Source organism: Ananas comosus, linkage group 12, assembly GCF_001540865.1.
Source record: "Ananas comosus cultivar F153 linkage group 12, ASM154086v1, whole genome shotgun sequence".
NCBI classification, from domain to species: domain Eukaryota; kingdom Viridiplantae; phylum Streptophyta; class Magnoliopsida; order Poales; family Bromeliaceae; genus Ananas; species Ananas comosus.
The window spans coordinates 1661778-1689183 of record NC_033632.1 but is presented as its reverse complement, the minus strand read 5'-3'; the positions used below and the strand labels follow the sequence as shown (position 1 = coordinate 1689183).

The following is a 27406-nucleotide window of genomic DNA, read 5'->3' as shown; positions in this document are numbered from 1 at the left end:
TGTGACCAACTAATTAAGTTTAGCACCTCTATATATATCTAGTTAGTTTAGTTTACCTACCTACAATATTGTTATCCACACTTGCAATTAGGGGTGGCGATTTGGGTTGGTGGGTCGTATTCGTATGCGTGTTCGATAATCAAATTACCCCCGTCTTCGTATGATTTAACTTGGGTTAAACAGATTTGTGTTTTCCAATCGCGTTTGTGACGGATAATTTATGCGTCATAGAAATTTTCAGCATGCTGTGAATGTTTCATAAGTTAGATGTATATCGAACACAATGTTCAATGCCAAAATTTAGATGTTGTTCATGAGTGGATGCTAATTTTGACTTAGCTTTGTTAATTATTTCTTTTAGATAATTAAACATTCGAAAAATGTTGAATCAAAAAAAAAAAAAGAAGAAAACTCTTTGAACATGAGAGAGGGGGCTTTAGTTGGGGGTTATGTGATTTTGTTCATTCTCTCTTTATTGGATGTTCAAAAGCCCTCACGTAATAATGATGATCTCACAATGGAAAAAGTAGATTGTGAAGCTAAAGGTGAAAAACATGACCTTCTACCTGTCATTTTTTTTAATAAAAAAAAGGAAAAAAAAAACAAAAAGTTAATAAGCAACGTACGCATGCATTATCATTTCGTAGTTAAAATTCCTTTACCATAACAAACCTATTTGGAGAACAAAAATACCAACAAAAATACCTATATTAACAATTGACACCCATTTGGAGAACAAAAATACCACTAAAAGTTAAAATTTTCGGCTGGCTCGTGGTGAGACGGAAGGTACTAACGAAGGACAATCTTTTGAAAAGGGGCTGGTCGGGTGTGGACACTTGTGTTCTCTGCCTGGATGAATAAGAGACTGTGGACCATTTTTTCTCAAACTGTTATATTTCACAAGCGCTACTAACCTGCCTACTGCCAAACAAACGGGGCCTAGGGGCTTGTCGGTCAGTTGACGATTTATGGAGGGAATGCAGCTTTAAGCAGGAGCTATATGGAGAAAGGAGTCAGCAATCTTGGTCGCTACTTGGTGAGCTCTTTGGCTAGAATGGAATAGGCGAATCTTCGACAACAGAAAGCGGTCGACGAAGCAGGTGCTGGCGGAAGTACGCGCTCAATACAGCATGTGGGAATCCTTCTGTAATTAATTTTTTCTTTTGTTTTTTTTCCGGTTCAGTTCAGTGGAAGTCTAGTTGCTTCCCACAATTGCTAAATTCACCTTTTTTATGAATGAAGCGGTAGCATGCTACTTTCTCGCAAAAAAAACAATTGAGCCCACAACAACCGGTATATTAACAGAGCGATTTTCAGGACGGCACAAACCGACCCAACAGCCGGTATTTATAAGATTAAGCATTTGACGGACCTATAGAGGAACTTAGTCTAGCGGAGTGATTGATCAATGATCGAACCTTTTTTTTTTTTTCACCCCTCGTCGAGGCCTTATTGCCTCACCCATGTAGCTTAATTTACTTATTTTCTGAATGAAGCAGGTAGCGCTCTACCTTTCTCTCAAAAAAAATAAATAATTGAGCACACAAGCTCATATATAGTTTTAAAGGCCTATATTTTTTTTATATTTTTTTTACGTCAAGTAAAATATTTGGCAGCTTCAAAAATAAAAACTCTCACATGCTGAATAAAATTTTTATAAAGATCATGCCGGTAGTGCTGAGATAGTCAAATATACCGTCCATCATATGATTTGATGATCGCGGCAGGAATATAGTTCTGATAAAATTCTATTCGAGTTCGACACTTCTAAAATCATTTACTAATACAATTACTTAAAATTTAGTTTATCAAACAGTATAAGTATATAGTATTGTTATACTGTACAGTAACACTACTCTGAACTGGGCTATTCTTATTTAAGAGCACCCACCAAGCACACTAAAGCCCCCACCTCCACTCCCTCACTCCTGCTGCTACTGCTACTACTACTACTGCTCTTTCTACTATATTTATTTATGGCGGGCCGCCGGAGGCCGCGACGCCGACTCCGACTGCTTGAGCAGCAGCAGCCGCCGCTCCTCCGCCTTCACTGCAGTGGGCTCGAGCTCCCGGCGCAGCTACGTCGACAGCACAACCACGACGACGACGACGACCGACCTCTCCCTCTCCTCCTCCGCCTCCTCCGTCTCCTCCTACGCCACGCCGCACAAGCCGCACAAGGCGAGCCAGGCCGAGTGGGAGTCCATCCGCCGCGCGCGCGCTGCCGCGGGCGCCCTCAGCCTCGACCACTTCCGCCTCCTCCGCCGCCTCGGCACCGGCGACCTCGGCAGCGTCTACCTGTGCCAGCTCCGCCCCTGCGCCGCCGCCGCGTGTCTCTACGCCATGAAGGTGATAAATTAACCGAGCGCAGATTCTACGTGGCGGAGACGCTGTTGGCGTTGGAGTACCTGCACATGATGGGCGTGGTCTACCGAGATCTAAAGCCGGAGAACGTCCTGATCCGATCCGACGGTCACATCATGCTCTCCGACTTCGACCTCTCCCTCAAGTGCCACGTCACCCCAAAGCTCCTCAAGCAAAGGAACGTCGACCCCAGAAGCGCTTCTACTACTACTACTACTACTGCTACTACTGCTACAACAACTACTGCAGCAGCGCCATCCTGCGTTAGCTCCCCCATGCAGCCCGTGCTCTCCTGCTTCTACAGCGGCGTTTCCAAGTGCAGCGCCCAAAAAGCGCTTCGGACGCCGCCGCCGAGGGCGGGGGACGCATACGGCAGTGGCGGTGACGACGACGACGACGACGACGACGATGGGGTGGTGGAGACGGAGCTCGTGGCGGAGCCCGTGGCGGCGCGGTCCAAGTCGTTCGTCGGCACCCACGAATACCTGGCGCCGGAGGTGATCTCCGGCCACGGCAGCGCCGTCGACTGGTGGACGCTCGGCGTCTTCCTCTACGAGATGATATACGGGAGGACACCCTTCAAAGGTAGTAACCGTTTTTCTCTAAAAACTTAAAACACGTACAAATAATGTTCTGATATTTCTATCATGGAGTTTAATTAATTAAAGATTTTAACATTTATCAATGTTTTGTTAGCTCAAAAACAAAAACAAACACGATCACATAATGAAGGTTAAAAAAGAAAAGAAAAGAAAAGAGACAACAGTGTTTTAATATTTTATATTCGACAGGTGAGAACAACGAGAAGACGCTGATCAACATAATGAAGCAACCACTCCGCTTTCCGAAGATAAACACGACGAACGCGAAGGATTTGGAAGATGAATCAAGGGCCCAGGATCTGATAAGCAGGCTCTTGGTGAAGAACCCAAAGAGGAGGATTGGGAGCCTGAAGGGGTCAGTGGAGATCAAGAGGCATGGTTTCTTTAAGGGTGTGAACTGGGCTCTCATCAGGTCAGTGAAGCCCCCTGAGGTGCCCAGATCAGATAATATGATCATCAGGAGATCAGGGAGAAGCAACTGCAAAGCCCCAGTTCCAGTTCAAAAGCTCACCAAGAAAGAGAGGGATGAGCCCTACCACATCCCTCAATACATTGATTACTTCTAAAACAAGTGCTTAATTAATTAACTAACTAGCTAGCTTGTTTTGTACATATCTGAGAAGCTTAATTAATCAATTGTTGGGCATTTTTGACAAGAAAGAACAAATTCGCTTGTTTTTTTCTCTTTTTTTTCCTATTTTGTAGCTTCGATCCACTTAAATTTTTTCTTCTGCTTCTTCGTCGATAAAAAAAGATTTATGCTCGAAGTAGCAATGGCGACTACGAAAAAGTGGATCGGAATTACAAAATTTATGAAATGGTGGATTTTTATTTTTATTTTTATTTTTATTTTTATTTTTATTTTTTTGCAAAAGCGCAAAACTTGATTGCGAGTGGTTCATCAAAGAGTCATGTAATGTAATCTGCATGTATAGGATTGGTTGATTGCTGTTCACTAATCCACTAATGGGAAGGAAAAGGAATTAAGGACCAAAATTAACTTTGTTACATTATCTTTGCGCATTTTTGTATCTATATTTACTACGTACAAATCATATACTATAAATTTGGTCATTCTTAATCAATTCATCGTGATTTGATTCAATACATGCTATATATCTGTATATTTATGATGTAGGTACTTTTTGTGATCTATATTTACTGACTCATCTCATTATATTATTATTATTATTATTTTTAACTAAAAGTTTAATAGAATTTTATCATTTTTTGGATTCAAAATGTGTGAGATATACTGCTCTACATGGGCAGTATAAGTTGCATTTTCAAATATATATGTGTCTGTCGCTTCACTATTAACTTTATGTTAGTTTGATAACATGTTTTTTAACTCTTCTTCTTCTTTTCTTTTTTTTTTTTCGTACAGTCTAAGGTTTTTTCCTTTATCAGATTTTGACTGCAAAAAAGGTCGTATCTCAAATCTGTAAGTCTAAATCACAACATTGTGTTGATAGTCTAAAGAAATATCCTTGAAAGAAGACAAATTTTAATTTATTCATGCATGAGGTAGGTCTAAAGCATGTTGTCGGATAAAAAGGACCCACAGATTTTTTTTTTAAAAAAAAGAGATTTTTTTTTTACTAGATACATATCAAGTAGTGTAAAAAATATAAAGTTCAAAGTGTAAATGGATGCAAATAAATTAGATCAAATAGCTTGAAGGGAAACTATATACAGAGAAGAGAAGTTATATTTTGTAGAAAAAATTTTATATTCTATGCATATATAAGATTAAATGAAAAAAAGATATATAAGGCTCATTTACCTGATGGGAAAGGATAACAATATATGAACAAATTAAAGCTCCAAAATGCATCTTTTACTTCACCTATATATGCATCACATGCGAACTAGCTACTACAATCCATCCCCTGTGGACAACAATTCTCTTTTGCTATTAATTAAGTTCTCAACATATTTATATTTATATATTGTGTAGTTGTTGGTCAAAAACAATAGCAACAAATTTGTTGGTAGTAATAGCAATAATGTGTTCACAGAGATGGCATCATAATTAGTTTGTTGATTCAAAAGGATATGATGTGGTCGAGAAAGAGCAAACCCAACCAATGACAAATAATTTCTCACTGTTTTTTTTTAAAAAAAAACCAAAAAACTTTTAATATGAAATGATCTTTTCATCTTGCAAATTAACAGACACCGTTAAGTAATCGTCTACTCTAAAAATTTAAACTGGTAAAAAACAATATTTTTAGTATTTAATATTGAACATATACTTAAAATTTAATGGGTAAAATAAAGAGACAAAAGTACTAAGTTATAACTTATAACGACGTTGTTCCTAATGAAAATAATAAAAAAATTGATGGTTGATACTCGAAGTCATAAGTTTGAAATCTAATTATTTTATATTTTCGATAAATTTATTTTTTAAAATAATAAACGAGACGAAACTCTCTCTACTTTGTTGTTACTGTAGCTAGTGGGAGCTCTCAATGGCATTGCAGAGGCACGCGCAGTCGGTCCCATCATCTCTCCTCACCAACTTTACTGCCACCCCAAATGTCGAGTTAAGCGAATTACCTGCAGCTAATGGACTTGGATCAATATTGTTGATGTAGGATGCAGTGTGGTTCCATGAAGTGCCGTCAAAGTAATATTAATTATTGCGAGAAACTATATTAGAATAATTTCGGTCGTTTTCTTCTACAGTAGTGGTTTTAAACTTTCTGAAAAGTTGTTCTTACTTTACTGTAGAAGTTTTAGATCTTTTTTCAAATTGTTAATTTCTCTACTAAAATATATAAATATTTTACTTAAATCGACGTGACAAATTGCATGTTATTAGTTCTCTAAGTTACGATAATTATTATTTTATTCCTTTAAAATAAATATTAATTATATATATGGCATTGATTGAAAGAAATATTATAGCAAGATGTAACGGCCCTAGCTAGTCACACCACCTACAACTTATAATTAGCCAAAAGTTAGGTTATATAGAAACAGAACAAAAAGGAGCTTGACACATCTTACGCATACGTAATTTAATGTGGAATTAATAGGGCATTTATTATCGACCATTGGATTTGCCGGATGAATAGTGTCCCCCTGATAAGGGCAATGGTGCATGGTTCCATTATTTATTCCAGGTCCTTTTTTCAGCTACTGTTGAACATTGCTACATGTCATCTCATTCCTATCTCAATTATGTTCATGTCTAAGTGCGCGGGCCATGTATTTGGGTTTAGATATATAGGACCCGTTCGTATCCTTGAAGTTTTGGAACCATACACGCGCTAAAACAATGCTTGTTTGCTAGGTCATTGTAATCAAAAACCTCTTAAAATCAGTGTTCACGCCCGTCTTTAACAATAGGATATCAGAGGAGGCTTAGGACGATTGTCTGTAATACCATATTACTTAAAAGGCTTGATGTGATGGAAAATAATTCAAAAATAGTCTTGAGAAAGAGAGAGAGAGAGAGTCAAAATTCAGCGGCTTAGGAGTTACGACCGTCTGTAATATCATGTTGCTCAAAAAGATTGATCTGATAAGAATTAATTCTGAAATGATCTTGAGATAGAAAGATATTCTAATTGAAGACAAGATGATTTGTCCATGTGATGTACCAAACTTGATTTGGGGCTCAAATGCTAATGACCTATCATGGGCTGCGGCAAACTATTTGGATGTAACATTTGTGAATCATGTGAAGAATCCATAAGATATGAGTGCAAATCAGTTGAAATGATGAAACTCTATTGCACCTCATTTTACTTTCTATTTTTTTAATTATTTTTTTTATTTAATTTTTTGAAAGTTGCATTCACTTGTTCTTGATCATGGGCTTCACTTGGTTGCTCGAATTTCATGAATAATTCATTAATAAGTGCCCATGAATGATGATGAAAGAAGCCCAAGTTGCTAAACATTGTGGCATCATGAGACTACATGAATCCATCAACCAAGATGATCATTACATGAGCTGGAAATTTCAGAGGGGCACACAAACATGTCTCCTTCTTGGTATTGGCATGGGTTTAATTAATTTTAATTTCCCCTTCAACATATCCTATTGGTTCACATATTCAAGCATTTGTTTTACAGTATATTTTAGGTTAAAATATATATATGTCATGCAAATATAGGTGGAATCAAAGCAGGAGATGCATTAGGATTACAAGTCCAATGATAGATATATTAACTTAACCTTTTTCTTTATTGATTACTTTCTTTTGCTAACAAAGAGTATCATGGCCAAAGACATATACACACTATTATGGACCATGAAAAGAATAAAATCATCCAAGCTTTTGGTGGCCTTGTATGATCAGGTCTAAATCATACTGTTTACAAAAAGAATAAAATCATTCAAGCTTTAGAGTACAACTATTGTTTTACAAAAATGACTTCAATTTATCTAAAAACTGCTTCTTAGAATTTCTTCTTTTCATTTTTTGCGTTTTGGTTATATTGCTTGAAGTCGGCAATGAAACACCGCATTTGCTTGTTAAGATCCTCTTACAGTCAAAGTCGGCGTTGGAACAATATATTATGCCGTATTGGATCAGTAAGCTGTATTCTGCGCAAAACACCATCTTTTGGCCTATTTTTTTTCGTATTCTCGTCAATGAAGTTAAAGCCGGTGCCGACTCTACTATTTGGTAAAAATCATGCCGCGCCAAGTGCAGCCACTACCCACCACCGCACATTCATTCGCCAACCTTTTATTCCATCTTATAATTTCTTACATATCATCCAATGCAGGATATTCATGCGCGCCAACAAATCAACAATATATAAGAATAATATTTAAAAATCTAGTTGTTGGACTCATGAATTATATATTGATTACCAAATGCTCACACGATCCTCTCACTCACTCAATACATATCACACTTCGTATAATTTCTATCATCTATTTAGTATAGCTTGTTTCTACCTCAAGATCGAAGTTACAAGTTTGCAATTAATGGCTTAATTCATGATGTCGATCAAAGCATACACGACATATGATCCACAGATAAGAAGATGTGATGTATAATTTGTACGGATGCTCGCACGTTGATACACATATACCCAATTGGGCAATCAACCATGGCCCGCTAGTAGTAGAAACTGCACCTGATGCATCATCACGGTTCATCTGCTCTCCATCCCATTACATGTATCGATCCTTATCATATATTCAATATTTGCACTATATTATCTGTTAAAAAGTTGCACGGTTGGATCGCAAGTACCTATCTGATGGGAAGGACGGCTGATAGAGTAGTGTGGTGCACAAGATGTTCCGATGCACGCAAGTGTTGGCAATAATTAGGGTTTTTTTTTCAAGTTAATGTGAAAATGATCTTTTGGAATTATTATAGATAAGATTTTAGAATGTCATCATCTCACCAAACCCATTTTATTGGATAATTAGATTTCCAAATAAAATCATTATCAATTTTGTATCCCTCTGCATTCTCCAAAATGAAACGATACACCTGCAGGTTTTATTCTCGATCTTCTCTTCTTTATTATTCATTCATTTATCAATTTGTTTATATTCCTTTATTATCTCTTTTAGTTTCTTCTCCATCAACACAATATTCGTGTGATTTATGTTAACATATATATAATTAAAGCATCCACATCTTTTTCGAGATGCACCTGATCTCGTTCTAAATTAGATCGCTAGCTAATTTAGGTCGAAACCTGGAGCTTCATAGTGCATGACTTAATAATTATGTTGTTGAAAAGATCGATCTTATACAAAACTATATATGAAAAAAAAAAAAAAATCTTAAGTAGCGTGACGAATATTTACTTGGTCTGTGATATTCTACTTGTTAATTCCTTCTTATCTAAGAAATCCTAGGTCAAAATTAAAGAACCATTCCCGTGTCACGTACACGCGGACTCCATTATGCTCCAAAAACTTATTCTGTGCCTGCCACAAAAGATAAGTCAGAGGTTCGAATTCTCTATAATAGGAATGCATGTAGAAATTAAGTGTGATCGAAAATATATATGTATAAAGTAAGTTGTTTGTTAATTCATACTTGAATTAGAAGTTGAATAACACAATGAAAATGTCCACTAATTTATATAAATATATATGACCAAAAAAGGAAATAATATTGTACACTCAACATATATATTTTATAACACTTTATTAACATACTTACATACATCGAAGAATTTTAATTATGAAACGGTGTATTTGTGGTATGATAATGCTGCAGGTAATTTAACGGTCGTATAAATATTAATTAAGCTGGCAAATTAAATATTTTTACAACTTTAATTAATTAGCAAGAATTTTAGTGAAAATTGAAAAAGCCGTGAGACTTTGTGGGAGATGCTAAGGGAACGTACGAATTAATTAATTGTAGCTGTGAATCTATGACCTTTATGAATTATTGCTAAAGAGAAGGACAAGTTAGATAACGAATAAGAGATCAGAATAGGCTTTTTATGCCCCCCCCCCTCCCCCTATATAATTGGGAATTGATTCTTTTTAATTGCGCGATTGCATTGTTTACACCAATAATACACCATTAATGTCCAAGCATTAACCAGCATCTTTTTAACTTAGATCATGTCACATTTTTACTTGCCGATTGGAGGTAGATATATTCGCAAACGCATATAATTTATAATCCATATTATTATTACGTAAAGATTTGAGCAGTGCATGTGATGGACGACCGATTAAACTGTCTCACTGTTGAGAGGCTTTCCACGTAAGTACGACAAATTTCATGTACAGGTACAGTACTCATTTAGGTATATAAGGCGCATAGTGTAAATGAGATGATCAATTGAGGTAAAAAGAGGTGGTGGTCCTAATTGGTGATATCCATTTAGGCTAGGATATATATAATATTAGTCATAACTCATGAGAGTACTTAATTGTCACACACATACATGTTTAGCTACTTAAAGAACTCAACACTAGGGATGCAAACGGGGCGGATCTGGGGGCGGGAGAGTTTCCCCACCTCTGCTCCATTTCTTATCGCGGCGGGACGGATTTGAGGCGGGTTACTTTTCATTTTATTTTTGGCTCCCACTTACCGCTCCATTCGGGGCGGATCGGGGCGGGAGCCGGATTTTTGACGGATCGGGGCGGATTGAAGGAAGAAAAGAGTCTCCCACCTCCCGCTCCATTTACTTGGCGGATTGGGGCGGATTCGGGGCGGGTTATATTTTTTTTATATTTTTTGCTCCCACTTACCACGCCATTCGGGACAGAGCTCCACCAACCCGGATCCATTTGCATCCCTACTCAACACCAACTAAGCACACAAATATATGAATCCCGAGATAATTAACAATTGTTGACAATATTCTGTAGCCCTCTCAAACTCAGATTTTACGTAGAACTATATTATATATTGAAAAGATTGATCTCCTAGAAAATAACTCAGAATAAATCTTAATTAACAATCCACCTAGTGGCGTTGCTTTTGATATGTACCATGTTATTTAAAAAATTAATTTTATGAAAATAATTTAGAATTAGCTAGGCTTAGCAATAATATGACATAATGAGATTTTAATGTCTTCAACAAAGATAAAGATATATATATATATATATAGAGAGAGAGAGAGAGAGAGAGAATCCGACTACTATATATTCTAATAAGTACGATCGCTTTCGTACTCGTAAGTCATTTTTTATGATAGAGCTTCTGAATCGACAATCTATACCGTTAAATATTATCTAGAGCATTTAAAATTTCTAGAAATCAAATTTTATAATTTTTCGACATTATTTACGTTTTCGACATCATTTACGTTATAATCAAAATGTCACAAAATTTACAATTTTTAACGGCCGGTATGAAATACTTGCTAGTTTAACGGTGTAAAAGAATCGGAATAAATTAAATTTTTGATAAAAAAAAATGTATTCACTATCTAGATATAAAAGATCAATAACTCCGATCTTAAATTGAAGGATCCAATCATCTATTTTTAGAATGTCGTTCGATTTTGACCGTTTATTTTATACCTGCTTGATAGATTTTATTATGATTTAAAAAAATAACAAAATTTATTTTTAAGAAGTTTTAAATATTTTAAATTATATTTAACGGTATAGATCGTCGATTCGGAAACTCTGTCATCAAAAACGACTTACGAGTACTATGAAGGGTTCTATAGTTATAAGAGTATAGTAGTCCTCTCTCTCTCTCTCTCTCTCTCTCTCTCTCTCTCTATATATATATATATATATATATATATAGGTTGAAAATCATACATATCTATAAGTGAGGATGCGGAGCTTCCAATTTAAGTTCGAACTTAGATGCGATCGAGAACTGAAAATAGAAACAAATATATTTTCTCTCCCATCCATCTCTAGAAAAAGATGTACTATGGAAGCCAAATATATTCAAATTCCCCATAATTATTTAGCCATCTTTAGCATCCCCCCTCAATGCCCTTTCTCTTTTTTTTTTTCCTTTTTTTTTAAAGAAAAGTTTTTTATGAGATTCCACTAATGCTCAAGGTGTGACAGTTACAAAAGGGGGACTAAAAAAAGAAAAAAAAAGAAAAAGAAAAAGGGAGAACAGCCCCGGCCCTCCACATCCCATTCTTGATTCTCTATTATTGAGGCACCACTATAAAAGCCCCCCCTCCTCAACCTTCTCAATCATACAAACCCACAACTTAATTAGCTCCCCCAAACAATCTCTCCCCTCACTCCTCTTCCTCATCTTAAAGTATACACTTCTCTCTCTCTCTCTCTTTCTCCGTATATTAAAAAGTGCAGTTGATAAGTCAGTTTTTCAGATATGCGACTATCTGGTGGCTTAGCTTGGTTATATGCGACTATATGTACATGCAGGGCTCGGCCGAGAAGATGAATAGGAAGCCAGGAGACTGGAACTGCATGTCGTGCAATCACCTCAACTTCAGCCGCCGCGACTCCTGCCAGCGCTGCCACGAGCAGCGGCCCCCGGCAGCCAGCGGTGCCAACTCCTCCTTCGGATTCGGCAGCGGCGGCGGCTACGCACCGCGCACTCGTGCGCGCGCCGGGTGGAAGTTCGGCGACTGGATTTGCACTAGGTATAGTATATATATATATGCACCGTATAGTTCTTTTCAAGATCCTTATTATACTAGTGTAGTGTCCCGCGCGATGCAGCAAAAAAAAAAATTTTAATAAAAATTTACAAATTAAATAAATAAATATGAATGTAAAGAAGAAAAAAAATATAACTATATTTGATTAGACTTAATAATATAAAAAACACATTAAAAAATATTTAAAATGGAATCACAACTCAACAAAAAATAATAAAAGAAACCGAAAAAAAAGTAAGAATTATATGAGAAGAAAAATTATTACATAGATATTATAAAAAAAAATGTTTGAAATATTGCAAGTGAAAGATAATAAATATTAAAGAGCACACTGAAAAGATTTTAATTGACATTTAACAAATCAAATAAGCAGATTCATCCGTCTGATTCTTTTTTTGACGCAAATCAAATTTTTTTAAAAAATCAATAATGAAGTAACCCGAGCATTATATATATATATATATATATATCATGCGCGACATCGATGCGATTTTTTAATTATTGTATAATACACTGTGATAATAATCTAATATTATCAGTGTCACATTAGTGTCGGTTTGTATTTAAGAGGAAAAATATAGAAATCAACAATAAAACCAACAATAAAAAGCCCCTTGAGGAGAAAAAATTCCCATAATAATATTGAAAAAATATTCTAAACATTCAAGACAAAAAATAATCATCTCTCTGAAACAAAAGGAAACTTTTCAAGAAGTTAGAACGAATTAAAAAAAACATAATATATGCCAAAAATACAAAAAAAACACCCAAAAATGCTTTCCTAACCTCCAAGCGAACAACAAATTAAATGTGAAAAACGAAAAAAGAAACTATTGCTAGAAGTAGAGCTATAAGAAATCGAACCTTTTATTCTATTGCGCTCTCAATTCAACAGGTGGAAGGTCAATAATTCTACAAAATTTTGTTGAAGTACATGCATTCAATTGTGATTTTATTGGGAGATAAGGAGGTAACGGTTTTGGAAGATGAGGGATTTTGGAGGTTGGGAGATGAGAGGGAATAGTTTTGGTGCAATTATATGCATCCAATTGTGATTTTATTGGGAGATAAGGAGGGAACGGTTTTGAAGATGAAGGGTTTTGGAGGTTGGGAGATGAAAGAGAGCAGTTTTGAAAGAAGGAGCTAACACCATGTCAGCAAGATATTGGGGATTCATATATTAGTATAGAAGTATAGATATTATGTGCACCGTGATTATTATTATTATTATTATTATTATTATTTTCCTTTCACGAAGTTTCAACCTTTTTTTTTCTTTCTTTCAATGAGATGTATAGATGGTTAGTTGAAAGTAAGCGATCAATGGAACGATCAGTTCATAAATGTTGATAATATCTTATTGTACTATTTATAACTCTATAAATGATGGGAAATAAAGTATAAGATAATTTTGATGAACGAAAAGGTGCAGTGCACCAGATCAAAACGCAACATCAAAGTTTGCACCCCTTTTATCCTTCTTTCCTCGCAAAAAAACAAAGTTAAGGAGAGTGGACGATGGGGGAATATTGGAGGAGGAACAAACAAACAAAGAAGCAAACTTGCTTATCCAAAGATACAGCTAATTAATTAGGTTTTTTTTTTTTTTTTTAAAAAAGAGGAAGGTGGCAAATTATCTTCATTGTTTTTATTAGAAATAAACTTAATTACAAATGTGAAATAATTAAATTTTAAACTTAAGAACTCGAACATTAATTATTGAATTTTTAGTACACTGCAACAGTTCCAATCAGTCTAATTGGATTATATACATGCTTTGGTTTTTAAAATCTGATACGTACAAAGCCTCCGTTACCAAACACTTGGAATGAACTTCTCACATATATATATATATATACATACATATATATATATATATATATATATATATATATATATATATATATATATATATATATAGAGTGAGGCTACTATGCTATCGGAAGCACGGAGCCTTCCGTGCTTCCAGCTCGTTTTCGATGTTGCGACTTTCGAATCGTCGATCGGCTCCGTTAAACTTGATCTAGAGTATTTGGAGTACCTAGAAAATAAATTTTATTATTTTTCGATATCATTTGCCTAGTGATCGAATGGGCTCAAAATCAACAAATTTCAATGGCCGTAGTGAGCCGTTTGCAAGTTTAACGGTGTAGAAATATCCAAATCACGTGAAATTTTGATAGAAAATTCTTTATACTATATAAAACAAGATCAATATCTTTGATTTAAAATTTTAATGTCATATTATTACATTTTGTAAGATTTTTATTTTCAGCCGTTGATTTTGAGCCCCTTCGTTCACTAGGCAAATGATATCGTAAAATCATAAAATTTATTTTCTAGGTACTTCAAATACTCTAGATCAAGTTTAACGGAGCCGATCGACGATTCGAAAGTCGCAACATCGAAAACGAGTTGGAAGCACGGAAGGCTCCGTGCTTCCGATAGCATAGTAACCTCACTCTATATATATATATATATATATATATATATATATATATATATAATCGAACCTCTATACTTTTAAAAAATCAAGTCATTGGTATTTGTAAGTTTTCGACCCTTAAATTAAGAGATGTGCGGTTAGGATGATGTGGGCCCCCTAGGATTGAGTGGGTGGTTGGTTGAATAGTATAATCTAACGGGTAAAAATGATGAAAGACGTATATCTGACGGTAAAAAATTTATAAGCACTAAGTGCTTTGTGCTTTTACAAGTACTATAGCCGGACTCTCTCTCTCTCTCTCTCTGTCTCTATAGAGAGAGAGAGAGAGAGAGAGTTGGGTTAGAATATTATTGATAGTAAAAAAATTTTTTTGCTATCAAGTTTTTAGTTTTTAAATTAATTTCTTTCATCGTTTCTAATTATTAGATTAAATATTATAACCCAGTGAAAATTACTCAACCCTAAGGGACTAATATTATCCTAATCCTACAATTTCTCATCCAAGAATTAAAAAGTTGCTAGCAAAAAGTGTCTTTTCCTATCAATAGTATTCCAGCCTCTCTCTCTCTCTCTCTCTCTCTCTCTCTCTCTCTCTCTCTCTATATATATATATATATATATATATATTTTCCTCGTTGTTTTATTTTTATTTTGTTTTTTGAGGTGTAGTAGTCTCACAGTGCATATGTTAAGGTAACTAATTACAAGCAATTTTTTAGGTTGTTAACACTATGAGCTAACTAAAATTTTCTAAAAGAATGTGCCACTAAACAATTCTGTAGTGATCGACGCGATATGATCCACTTATTAGTGTCACTAATCCGTCTCTGTGTTTTCGCAGGCCGGGTTGCAACAAACACAACTTCGCTAGCAGGACGGAGTGCTTCGGATGCAATGCACCTCGCGAACCTGGTAAATGTTGTTTTCTTATTGGAATTTGATTTGAAAGAAACTTAAAATTTTTTCAAATTTCTCTTATTATTATTATTTTTTTTTGTCTTAATTAGTTGAGAAATTTTTTTTCAGTGGCAGGTAAAGAAACCTGAAAGTGATTTGGGCCACAAGAGATGAGAATGGCCACGAGGGAGATGTGATGACATAATATTCTCGTATATGGTACACGTGATATGATAAATATGTAATAGCAGTCATATACGAAGCAATAAATGACTAATTTTGCCTATTCCCTAGTTCTTTTTTATAAATTTTTTCCCTTTATTATGTTTTCTAGACCTTTCACTAATACCATGCACATATTAGTTGCTTGATTTTTGATCAGACACGTAAATTTTGCTTAAAAAAGAGCAAAAACAGTGGTCACAAAAAATATTTTATGTGTATCTCTTGATTTAATAAAAGATTTAGTAGATGTTTAGCTGCTGTATTGTCCAAGACTTTTTTGGCGCATAATTGTAGTGGCTCTTTTGAAATGTATAATTGTGCATGTGGTTTCACACGCAATCATATAATTTTACATTTTAAGACAAGTGCTGCTGCTAGGCCAAACAAGTTTTTAGTACATTAATTATTTTGGTTTTTACAAAGTACTACCGAATAGATCTAAGCAAAAATTATTTGACTCGATTTTGATTTGTAATGAATCGGGTTGGATTTGATCAGAACAAATTTTATTTTGCGATCCGTGAATCATACTCAGGATTATTCTAAAATTTATTTGTTAAATGGTGTTTCTCTTTGGGGCGTTTCGGGTTATATCTTTTCTTTTATTAATTATATTAAAATTTATAATTTGATTAATTAAGCTAATTAAAATCAAAATAACTAGACATTTATAAAAATGTCAAGAAAAGATAATATTTAAAGGATCTTCTTGCATTTCTATCGAAACACAATTGAAATGCTGATGTAGTTACGTGACAATTTAGATACTAATTAATTATAATACCATGAATTAAGGACTACGTTGCAATTTCCCCCAAACAGACCAACGTGGCACACTCTGAGCGCCTTCACTTCACCCACTCTTCGTATCCTCTCTCTCTCTCTCTCTCTCTCTCTCTCTCTTCTTCGTCTCCCTCCCAAATCCCACACGCTACGGCGTCGACAATGGCGGCTAAACCCTAACCCTAACCCTAACCCTAACCCCAACACTAACTCTAACACAGGTTTGAAGAAGAGGAGGAAACCCTATCTCCGTTCTCACCACCATGTCCATCCATCTCCACGCCCATGCCTTTGCCGGAAACCCTCTAAAGACTCTCCACGCCAAACCCGACGGCGGCGGCGGCGACGGCGGCGCCGCCCTGGACGCCCTCAGATCCCTCCTCGTCGCCGGAGAGGAGTGTGAGGCCCCTTCCCCTGGTCTCAATCTCAAGGTGCTACCCTTCAGAAAGGGCCGGCCTTTGGCGCGATCGGTGGATTCGGCTCCGGATTCGGCGCCGAAGTGGCACCTCGGGTGGGTTTCGCCGTCCGAATTCAAGGGTTTCTCTGCCGATTCGTTCGTGTATTTGGGGTCCGGTTCAGGTTCGGGGTCGGGAGAGGAGGAGGACGCGGTTTATTGGGCTATTGATGTTTCTGAATCGCGGGGTGTCGAATTGGGTGGGGAGAGGGATGGATTGTGCTTCGTCGAGCTGAGAACTCTGATGGTCGCCACTGATTGGGCCGACATCGGCACCATGGGGGAGTTAGCCATTGCTGGCCATGTATGTGCTCTTCTTCTTCTTCTTCTTCTTCTTCTTCATTATATTATTGATCACATGTGCATGTTTTATTTTGTGGCTGTATATTTGAGTCCATTAATTTCTTATTTTTGTTATTCCAAGTACCATCTATGAAACAGCAAGTTTGGACTAAACTGTTCTTTGTCTATGCTTTATTCAGTAATGCAAAATAGAGATTTTATCTGATTGATTTGCCTTTGAACAGGCCAGGGCATTACTAGAATGGCACCGTATTTCGCGGTTCTGTGGAAACTGCGGATCCAGGACAGTTCCTATTGGTGCAGGGAGACGGAAGCAATGCACAGATGAGACCTGCAAGAAGAGAGTATACCCTCGAGTTGATCCTGTATGTTTTATCCCTGCTTAAATTATGAGTTGCAATATGTAGACTTGAATCTCGGTGGAACTAGGAACTAAAATTGAAATGTTTGCTCTATATTGTTGTGCTTCATGGAACTGAGGGATTTGGTCACTTTAATAACTAAATGTGTCTTTTGATGTTTAACAGGTTGTGATTATGTTGGTTATTGATAAAGCAAATGATCGTGCACTTTTGAGCCGCCAATCAAGATTTGTACCACGTATGTGGAGTTGCCTTGCTGGTTTCATCGAGGTACTGGAATTCTCCTGCTGAACTTCACTAAATATTCTTATTTTACTAAATTACACCTCTTTTATTGCACAAGATTCTGACCCCGTTATGCTAGTCTAAATGTTGTTTCAATCTTTTAGTTCTCGTGGAGGCAAACATTTAGAAGCAAATTCCAATATTTCTTTGTGAAAAGTTTTGCATTAAGATTTACGTACGATCTAAGGAATACGTGACCTGTGGTTTAATACATGAAAGAACATGTCTGTTCTTAAAAGCTATACTAAATTGCGCTTTGTGACTGTTATTAAACAATATAATGCTGTTGGACGGTACATTTTGCAAGTTGAAAATTGCTTGATCTGGCCCAAAGAAGTTTTTTCTGACAAAAGGACTAGTTGATGTCTGAAAAATCGTTATTTCGATTTGTACAGCATTTCATGAAGATTTTATTGACTGAAAATCTCTGTTCTTAGCCAGGGGAAAGCTTAGAAGAGGCAGTGAGAAGAGAAACGTGGGAAGAGACTGGTATCGAAGTTGGCGAAGTTGTATATCATAGTTCGCAGCCATGGCCTGGTATCAACTTAGGCTTAATGATTTCATTTTATTTATGTTGGAAATGTGATGTATGTTTTCTATAGTTGCACCATTTCTTTGGATTCAGTTTGTTCTTGTGAGTTGCTAACAGTGATCAATTATATGTGGGATCATTTACAAATTATTTTGCAGCCCAAGTTAACCTGATACCAACTAAATGCTGAATGGGCTAAATATATGCCTTACTGGCTACCTACTGGCTATTTATGTGTTCATCTAATTATCGATTTAGAAAACAATAAGAATTGCATCATGGTGATTGATGTTTGATATATGATTATTTTCAGTGGGGCCAAACAGTATGCCATGCCAGTTGATGGTGGGCTTCTTTGCATATGCTACATCATTTGAAATTCGTGTGGACAAGGAGGAGCTGGAAGGTACTTTTTAACTAATAATCATAAGTAATGCATTATTGATTTGTCTGATTTATTTGTTTAATAAAATAAAATATGGTTGTTTGAAATTTTTAACTTTTCTTAATATGGTATTATAAAATGATACTAGCATATGTTCCATGTCTTCTTATTCATGTTTCTAATTTTACATTGGTCCATATTGATAAACACCCTTCAAATATATTGGAGTAAGTTCTGCATCAGCTCATCCTCTTAAACAATTCATTCCTCTAATTTTCAGATGCCGAATGGCACAGTAGAGAGGATGTGAAGAAAGCACTGACATTCGCAGAATATGAGAAAGCGCAGAGAACTGCCGCCTTTAAGGTCAATCAGATGTGCAAAGGTGTTGAGAAAGGTCAAAACTTTCCTTCCTCGGACTTCAATGTGGAGAGCGGTGAGCTCGCCCAGATGTTTATTCCTGGGCCTTTTGCCATCGCCCACCATCTTATCTCTACATGGGTTCATGAGGGCGATCCAGGTTACCACGAGATTCTGCCAAAAAAGGTGAATTCGGTCTCCAATTTATGAATATGTTCGCACGTCAACAGATCGATATGGTTCTTGTCGGAATGAATTGATCTAAGTGATTTCATGTTGCATCTATAGCCGCTGTTTCTTTTCCCTTTTCTTTCTTTTTTTTTTTCTTTTTTTTTTTTCTATTTTTTGTTACTGGGGAGGTATAGATTCTCAAACTGGTAAATAATTGATGTGCCTAACTCTATGAATTTGAGATCTTTGTATTTTTCACGTTTGTATCATTAGTTTATATCAAGAAATTTTTGCTTGAAGAATAAAATGGTTTGTATTGGGGAATTTCCATGCTTTCCTTAATTTTGTAATGTACCCTTAATTTGATGTATAGTTGTCTAGTCAAGGATCTTTTTACCAAGTTATCTGAGCTTGGCATTGGCTATTAATGCAAATTACAGGGTAAAAATTTTGTTTGTGATAATTTGCTGGTGTTAAATTTAGCCATCGCTGTCGAAGTGTTCAACCAAAATCGTCTATCTCAACGTTTAGAACTGGACTTGATTTTAATTATGTAGTCACAGAGATGATTCTATATAAATTTTGACAATTCTGTTTAAATTTCAGTCGATTGCATAGTATTGGAAACTAAACCATATCTATCTCAACGTTTAGAGCTGGACTTGATTTTAATTATGTAGTCACAGAGATGATTCTATATAAATTTTGACAATTCTGTTTAAATTTCAGTCGATTGCATAGTATTGGAAACTAAACCATAGAACAGGATTTGAATTTCTGCTGTTTGAATATGCTTCTTGTTGCATGGTTTTTCTTTTTGTGATTGCAACTTCATATGGTCGAAGTCAAAGTGGTTGCGTAAACTTATTACTATTAATTGATGTCTTATTAGTTACTCAACTTTAGTCTCCGTGGACCATCTTTTTATTGTTTATTAATGATTTTTTAATTTAAATGCGGCTGCATAATATTGCACCATGGTGAAATGATAGAAGTTATGAACACATGTAGAAAATAGTTTCCCGCTGCTTAAAGGCCTGTCACCTTTTGCTATAGGTTCTAAGTGCTTTTTGATGAAGTACTTTTAAATACTCTTTTAAATTAAGAATTGTATGCTAATAATATTCCTAGCAGGTTTTTCCTACAAACAATGAGTACTGCAAAATTGAATCTCATACTTTTGAGGCTTAAAATTTCAACTTAGCATTTCGCTGATTATTTCTGATTTATACTATCTTGATTGGTCAAATGTTTGAGCTAATATTTAGTCAATTATTTAGTCTTAACAACATTGTTATTTACGTTTAAAAGCAATCTAATAAGTATAACCTGCATAAAGGGACAAAACAAACTTAGTCACACTATAAATTTAATTACAAATTGATGTATTAATTATCCTAATTATATATTGTATTATGAGCCACCCATCTCTTTCTCTCTCCTCTTTCATAACTCCCATATAACCCATCTCTTGACTGTTCTCTCCTCTCCTCTATATATTTCCCATCCCTTTCCTATCCTTTTTATATGTCACAAGACTAATCCAAGTGCTATACTCTTCTTATATTCTCTCTTTTGTCTCATAAAACTCTAGAGAGAGAGAGAGAGAGAGAGAGAGACATGGCTGGGCTACAGAGATCTGCACAAACCTTCAGAAGATCAGGCTCATCAGGGCTAGTTTGGGATGAGAAGTTCCTCTCTGGGGACCCAAATCAAAGTAATGAAAAGGAGGATGGGGAGAAAGAAAAACCAGAATTCAGGGAGCTGAGGCACTCCAGAAGTGTTGGGTCCATTGCCATGCTGGACCGCAGCCGTGAAGATGGAGCGAAGACTGCTTGTCCTGCTGCCAGGGAGAGGGGCGGCGGCAAGAAAGACGGGAAACAACCGGCAGCTTTTCGCACTGCAGATATTCCGCCTGCTGTCGACCCGCCGTCTCCAAAGGTATCTGGGTGCATTCTCTGTAGCATATTCAGAAAACCCAGCAATGAAAAGCCTTCTAAGCCTAGAAAGCATTAGCCTTGTTTGTATTTTAATTCACCAATTTCTCCTGTTTTTCCTGATCATCATGCGTGCATGGCTTGAGATGAGTCATAAAAGAGGGGCAAAAAGAGAAGAAGATAAAAGATGGTTTGAGATTGAGGTTATATTTGCAAAACTATGTGTATGTGTGGATCTTTGATGCCTATAAATTATGATTAAGTATCAAAGATTAATTAGTTAGTACTTCTATTAATCTTATCAAAGATGTCAAATCCTCTCTCTTGGGTTCTTTTCTTTTTAATTATATTTGGCTCTTGCCTTTTTTTTTTTTTAATATTTTTCTTCTACTCTACATGATTTAGAGCCATGTTCAGATGCTTCATTGAATCTTGTCTCCTTTGGAATGTGGTCTATGTTTTGAATGTTTGACTGAGGGTAAGGTGATCCACATGATTTTTGGTGAGTTATTATTGTTTTAATATAAGCATATTCATACAATTCCTAGGTAATATAATAACTGTGATCTCTCAGAAATGCACATGATGCTTTGATTACAGGTCTATGTTTTAACTGTCACACTAAAATAAATAAATATATATATATATAAAATGTGAACATCTCCCAGCATTGCACATGATGCACTAACAAGGCAGGTTAGTTAGATGTACTGTTCTAGGGTTTGCTATTCAATAATTGATAGGAGTTATATTCTATCATTGATTTCAATGGAGTGATGCTATGTAATGATGATGGGATGCTAATATCATGGGAAATTGTTTGGTCTGTGGTTTTTATTAAAATTAATAACAAATAATTGTGTTTATATATGTTTTCAAATTAGTTATATATATTGGGAATCCCTATCTATGTAATGACCTTCTCTCAATCTAGAGAATTCTATATTGTTTGTCTACTATGAGTGTTGGATAGTGATCTCAGCAATAGCATCTAGTGGTTTATTATGCATTGTGTGAAAATAACTTATTACTTTAAAAACTCAAATAAAAGCTCAAATTAGTTAAAGAATGATGTCTTTTTTGCTTGTATTCAGCATCTTGCCTCTTGTTTGGAGCTTATGTAAGAATCCCACAAGTTGCTAGATTTATAATTTGTTAATATGTTTTACAATTTTTTTGAACAATTTATACGCGTGGTTTAAAATAGAATAAATGTATGCTAACACATCTGCAATATATAAGAAAACTAGTTTAGTGATGTGACTTGTAACAGTTGTTGGATAAGCACTAATATTGTAATGTATGGAGAGTAACCTTCCATTGACTTTCTGGTAGTTTCAGATTTGTGGTAATCTATCATCATAAAGAAGATGCTGGAAGAAGCAGCAATTTTAGTTACAGCATATTTTGTGGGCCAACCTTTCAAGATGTTTGGTGGTTCCCACTTAAATCTATCACACACCAAGTGGTTGTTTCATGTCCATTTTGTGGGGCTCCTAATTGGGCAAAAGTTTTTTTTTTTTTTTTTTAAGAGGAAGATAGCATACTACCCGCTTCTTTTATTTTATTTAAAAATAAATTTAGCTGAAAACATGAATCAACTAGGATTCGAACTTGGGATCTCGAGTACCAACCACCATGTCCTTTGCCACTTGCTCTAAGAACGGTCGGTCAAAAGTTGAAACCACATTCCTGCTCTAAGTTAAGACTTTTATGAATCCAAAATATTATGCTATTTTTTGAGGTGGATTTGGGTTGATTGTTACCCTCCTTTGTTAAAAGCTCTCAATTATTTATCACCAAGAGTTTCTTTGGTTGGGACATTTTTGAACATGAGGACTAAATTCTTTTAGAATCATTTCACCAAATTAGTGGGGGGTACCAAATTGTAGGATTAAACCTATAATCATATAATGAGAGGTCATTAATACCATCAAGAAAGCTTAAGTTGATAGATTGAAAATAAAAAAAAAAATCATTCACATTAATATGGATTGGAATTTTAAGTTTTATCAAATAGGAGACTGATATTCTTACCAAATTGTATCTTTCTCGCCGTTCATTTTCTTATTGAAAATCATAATGCCACACCGTAAAATTATAAAATTCGAACCATTATTATCAAAAGCATAATATGAATATAACCATTAAATGGGCAAAATTTGGAATCAAATTGGCGAAAGAATTTGACAAGCAACTAAATTAAGTGGGCATCACTGCATTTATGAATGGTGCTTATCCACACAACACAACCCGACACAAAGAAGGGGGAATTCAATAAGCCTGTCGGCAACTGCATGGCCCCGTGTTTAGACCTGGCAATCTCCATCCAAACCCGCGAATGCTGACGAGTTATTTACAAATTTATGAATATGAGTATCAACTTTTTTAACTCAAAAAATTACGGATAAAACGGGTGGATACCCGTTACTCTGTAAACATTTTGGGTAATCCGCGGGTACCCACAAGTACCCACACATATACTTTTTAATTACAAAATATATTTTCTTAATTAATATATATATTTTTTTATTTATCCATCCTAAAAATTTTAATCCTAATTTTTTATTACGTATCTTCTAATTATGAAATATTTTTGCTTTAAGACTTTAAATATTTTTATTGTATGATATGACATTTTAAATAATAAGTTATTTTAAACAATAAAATTAATTTTGATTAATTTTATTGTGTCATGTAAGATGATAAAAATATAATCAGTGACAATATGATAATTTCATTTGCAGTAGCTTTAAAGATGAATTTTGTTCTTACCCTCCTACACAAAATAAAAAGGTAAACTTCAAATACCACTCCTGCAGTTTTACACTTTCACACTTTTTCACTTCAAATATCTCATATCCTGTGGTTTAAAGTGTATCAAGTTAGTGTCTTGTTGTTTCATTTTTATCTTTTCATCAATTTTTTTTATTAATATTTTATTAAATTATATGTAAAAAACTTCATATAGTTCATCTAGATTTATCGAATATTCACTTTAATACCCTTTAGTTTTAATTTTGTAACTGATTTAACCAAAAAAATTTTTGGAATCGATAATAAAAAGATAAAAATGAAATCACATGACACTAAATTGATACACTTTAAATCATAGGATATTAAAATGAAAAAGGATGAAACAACCGATGTGGTATTTGAAGTTTTTCAAATAAAAATGTTTAATTAAATGAGCCATACGCGGAAGCTCTTCGATCATATTGTGATGGGAATGGCAATAAAGGGCCCAGCTAGGCCCATTACGTGCAAAGCTTATTTCACGTTATAGAACTTGTTCAATGGGCTTTGGGCCTATACCGGCCCATTACCATTCCAAAATAGATAGTGAGTATATATATACATACCTATTCGAATACAAATTTGAATACGTACATGATAAAGATATATACAATATCCAAATAAACATATAGATTATTCAAATCAGAGGCACCACATGGGCATAATTTAAGTAACTACAGTGTACATTAATTTTTGTATACGTATGTATAAAACCGTAGAATTAGACCAGATAAATGAGTGAGTTTTACAAAAATCCTGTAGATAAATTAAGATGAAGTATTTTTTAATTAAAAAAAATCGTATTTTCATGTATTGTGTATATACTAAACTAAAATCGGATTCCACCGAAATCTAACTCGAATTCGGATCGGACGGCTATTATTAGCTGACCACTTTTACACCCTAACCCTCGATATTTATGACAATTCCTTCCCCAGAGAAAAGAAGCCAAAAAAAAAAAAAAAAGAAAAAATCCCAATTTTAATTCAACGCCTTAAAAAGGTCTTTTTAGGCTTTAGCTGCTTCTCCTGGGGCGAAACTAGGGTTAGGGTTAAGAGTTTTTGGTTCTCGTGGTGCGATCGTTTGCCATGGAGGAGATCACCGAGGGAGTGAACAACCTCAGCGTCGCCGAGCCCCACAAGAAGAACCGGATCCAGGTCTCCAACACTAAGAAGCCGCTCTTCTTCTACGTCAACCTCGCCAAGGTAAAACAAAAGGCTCCTTTCTCAGTATCATCCCCGTGTAGTTTTTTCCTTTTTTTTTTTTGGCAAGGTTGGGGGGAAGGAAGCTCTTTTTGGTGTTTTTCCCGTAGCTTTTGGTAGTAGTTTTGATCTACTTTTGTTGTTGCGGTGTTTCCTTTTCGGGATGCTTGATTTGTTTATATTCTGTTGTGATGTTTGTAGTATTTGTATTTTGAAGTTTAAAGTATGGATCTTAATGGTTTTATTCTTTCCTTTATTGTTTCTGACATGTAAAGTTCATATTTTTACTATGATCTTATGTGTTTTAGTTAGATGAGAATAGGTTTGTAATTTCTTGTGTTTTTCTTCTTTTTTTTAAATCTATTGTAACCTTTTTTGGCTGATGAATTTAATTGTGGATGCAGAGGTATATGCAGCAGCATAATGAAGTGGAGCTTTCGGCTCTCGGAATGGGTATTGTTTCTTACACTTCTCCATGTCTTTTTATTTTGATCTTGTGGCCTCTGTAATTAGTTATAAATGAATGTTTATTGGGATATAACATTGATGGGGATTTTATAAAGCCTAATTAGTTTTTCAACATTCTCATGTATAACCATCAATAATGCAAGTACTTTCTAATTTAATATATTCTATCTTTTTCATACTTATGCGGCCCTGCTATCAATTATTCATTGGCTAACTCCTCTCCTTCCTATTTCACCGACTACTTGCAACATCATGCTAGAATAGTTGTGAAAATCATAACTTTGTTGAGCACTTAAGAGAATAGTTTGGTACTTTAAGTAACATGATCGACCTAGTGAGGAACATCTGCAAAAGCCTCTTATTCTTTAACTGTATGTGGACAGTGAAAAAATAATAATAATTTGTGCAATCTGTGTGCCGTGTGTGCGTGCGTGCGTGCGTGCGTGCTAAATCGTCATGCAGAGCTGTGTGATAAACTAAGTTTGTGTAAATACGAAGTCCAACCTATTTCGGTCCTCATTTTGTTATGAATATTTTGAGATTAGTTATCAAAACTGTGGATCTAATGTTACTTATCTATTTGATTCCACGAAGCGTATAAAAGTATCATAGTATCTTATTATGCTGAGGCCGGTTTTCAAGGTATTTTATTCCACGAAGTTAGTATGGATAGATATGCTTTGGATCTCTTTAGCAGCGCTCTTCAAGTTTTCATATAGTTTGATTATGACTATTCTGAGGCTAGTTATTGATGTATTGTACAATTCGAATGTACTTTAATTCAGATTTCAACTGCTATTGGTACAGTTGTGCTCAAGATTGGTTCTTTAAATTGAACTGTATATGCTGTTGATTAGAATTGTTCGAATGCCTGTTACTTCTTCTATTGCCTTGTTTGTTTGCACTTAACTAAGTTTCTCGTATTCAATTTTTCAGCAATTGCTACTGTCGTAACCGTTGCCGAGATTCTCAAAAACAATGGCCTTGCGGTCGAGAAGAGTACACTTCTTGCTTCTCCAGTCTCTTCTGTTAATTTATTGCACTATCTTTTGTGCAAAATATATGCAACTCCTTTTTCTTAATCAAAGGTCAAAATTCTTCTCTAACTATACCCTTCTTGAATTTTGGGTAGAGATCATGACATCTACCGTTGATATGAAAGACGAATCAAGAGGTCGTCCGATCCAGAAAGCAAAGGTTAGATCTGATTGCATAACTATTTTACACCATTTACCCTTATATTTTCCTCGTCTTTCTTCTTATATTTGGTAAGAAAGATAGATGGTGGTCAAATTTCGCATGTACTAAACTTGGGACTAATTCGTAGATCGAGATATTGCTGGGAAAGACGGAGAAGTTTGACGAATTGATGGCTGCTGCTGCAGAAGAAAGGGACGCTGCCGACAGTGAGGAGCAAAGCTAAAATTCAGCTCTTTTCCTTTTTCCGCATCTCTTTTGGCTTTATTTATATGGTTAATTTTGTGCCGCAACACTCGAGATGATACATGGTATATCAGTGTGCTTCTAGGTTAGCTGTTGCCTCTGTAGTGAGCATCATGTTTGCCAAGTTTGAGATTTTCCAAAACCTTTCTATGAATCTACTTGAAGTGTTGCATTTTTATTTTTTTGCATAAGATTACATATGAATTCTCATGAAAAATTGTTAAGTTTAATGGCTGGATTAACATCTGTGATCTGTGGCATCAATGCGAAATATCTGCTGGAATGTAAATTCACAACCATCAACAGTACATTTTCATGC

General features: G+C 35.3%; 4 protein-coding genes across 4 annotated transcripts; all 4 read left to right on the top strand.

The window, feature by feature from the left end:
• On the top strand, nt 422–3958 carry LOC109718435 (protein kinase PINOID 2-like). The gene is given in 4 exon segments (XM_020244679.1): nt 422–545; nt 1886–2355; nt 2358–2952; nt 3159–3958. Coding segments are annotated over 4 exon segments (1566 nt in total). The 3' UTR covers nt 3536–3958.
• LOC109718694 (zinc finger Ran-binding domain-containing protein 2-like) lies at nt 11581–15667 on the top strand. Its single transcript, XM_020245061.1, has 4 exons — nt 11581–11674; nt 11800–12020; nt 15326–15396; nt 15511–15667. The coding sequence occupies exons 2-4, from the start codon at nt 11815–11817 to the stop codon at nt 15528–15530; spliced, it is 297 nt and encodes a 98-aa protein (XP_020100650.1). The 5' UTR covers nt 11581–11674; nt 11800–11814; the 3' UTR covers nt 15531–15667.
• LOC109718583 (nudix hydrolase 19, chloroplastic) lies at nt 16444–21603 on the top strand. Its single transcript, XM_020244877.1, has 7 exons — nt 16444–17147; nt 17371–17511; nt 17674–17778; nt 18231–18330; nt 18639–18731; nt 18991–19256; nt 20838–21603. The coding sequence occupies exons 1-7, from the start codon at nt 16653–16655 to the stop codon at nt 21255–21257; spliced, it is 1620 nt and encodes a 539-aa protein (XP_020100466.1). The 5' UTR covers nt 16444–16652; the 3' UTR covers nt 21258–21603.
• On the top strand, nt 24975–27331 carry LOC109717934 (uncharacterized protein At2g34160-like). The gene is made up of 5 exons (XM_020243898.1): nt 24975–25179; nt 25581–25629; nt 26581–26643; nt 26777–26841; nt 26972–27331. Exons 1-5 carry the CDS (start codon nt 25063–25065, stop codon nt 27065–27067), a joined length of 390 nt encoding a protein of 129 aa, XP_020099487.1. The 5' UTR covers nt 24975–25062; the 3' UTR covers nt 27068–27331.